Below are 1,054 nucleotides of genomic sequence, written 5' to 3'. Positions count from 1 at the left end.
ATGGAAGCTCTAACTCGGTTGCTGGAGGAAGCTGTTGATGCAGGCCTGATCCGCCTACATCCCATGTGCCAGGAACCGAGAATCACACATCTACTCTTTGCAGATGACCTCCTGATATTCTCAGATGGCTCACGCCACTCGCTAACGGGCATTAAGAAGGTTCTGTCTGATTTTAAAGCGTTGACGGGTCTTGACATGAATGCTGCAAAGTCGGAAATTTTCTTTGGGGGTTACACAGAAATTCAGAGCTCTGTCTTGAGTGATATAGCTGGAGTCAAACTTGGAACCTTCCCTACAAGATATCTGGGCCTGCCTCTTAACCCGAGCAGAGTAAGCTATGCCACCTTGCAACCTTTTTTGGAAAGAATAACCTCAAAAATGCACTCTTGGACTGTGAAGAACTTATCTTTTGCTGGAAAGGTAAGAATGGTGGCTTCGGTGATTTATGGAATGGTGAATTTCTGGAGTTCGGTTTTTGCTTTGCCAAAAAGATTCTATGAGAAGGTGGATTCGTTGTGTTGTGCCTTTCTTTGGAAAAACAGGACTTCTTCAGCTGCTGGAACCAGAGTAAGCTGGTCTGATATTTGCAAACCAAAAAAGGAGGGTGGGCTGGGTCTGAGACGTCTGGAGGAATTTCAACAAGTTTTCAACCTTAAGAGGGTGTGGAACTTTTTCTCAGGGTCAGGGTCTTTATGGGTTGCGTGGTTGCATTCTAATGTGTTTTCTAGGCGATGCTATTGGACGACTGCGGACTCTCAAAGGCTCTCTCCAACTGTGCGGAGTATGATTAGAATAAAAGAGACTGTGGCAGAGTTTCTAAGATGTTCGATTCGTGACGGCAGAGCTGCTAGCTTTTGGTATGATTATTGGACACATATGGGACCTTTGATTGAAGGCTTTGGTCAGAGAGGACCGCGGGAACTCAGGATCACTCTTGAATCAGTTGTGGCTGATGCCACTGTGAATGGGGAGTGGCAACTTCCACCTGCTAGATCTAATGTTGCTGAAACCTTGCAAATAGTTCTATCTACTATGACTCCTCCTGCTCCAACCC

General features: G+C 45.8%; 1 protein-coding gene across 1 annotated transcript in view; it reads left to right on the top strand.

Moving 5' to 3' along the window:
* The window catches only part of LOC106297625, a 6,336-nt gene continuing 5,282 nt past the window's right edge, over positions 1 to 1,054 (top strand). The window contains exon 1 of the mRNA XM_013733829.1: positions 1 to 1,020. Coding sequence (XP_013589283.1) covers positions 1 to 1,020 — 1,020 coding nt within the window. The remainder of the gene's footprint in view (positions 1,021 to 1,054) is intronic.

The sequence above is a fragment of the Brassica oleracea genome, chromosome C6 (genome assembly GCF_000695525.1).
Source record: "Brassica oleracea var. oleracea cultivar TO1000 chromosome C6, BOL, whole genome shotgun sequence".
NCBI lineage: Eukaryota > Viridiplantae > Streptophyta > Magnoliopsida > Brassicales > Brassicaceae > Brassica > Brassica oleracea.
This window is presented reverse-complemented; position numbering and strand designations above follow the sequence as displayed.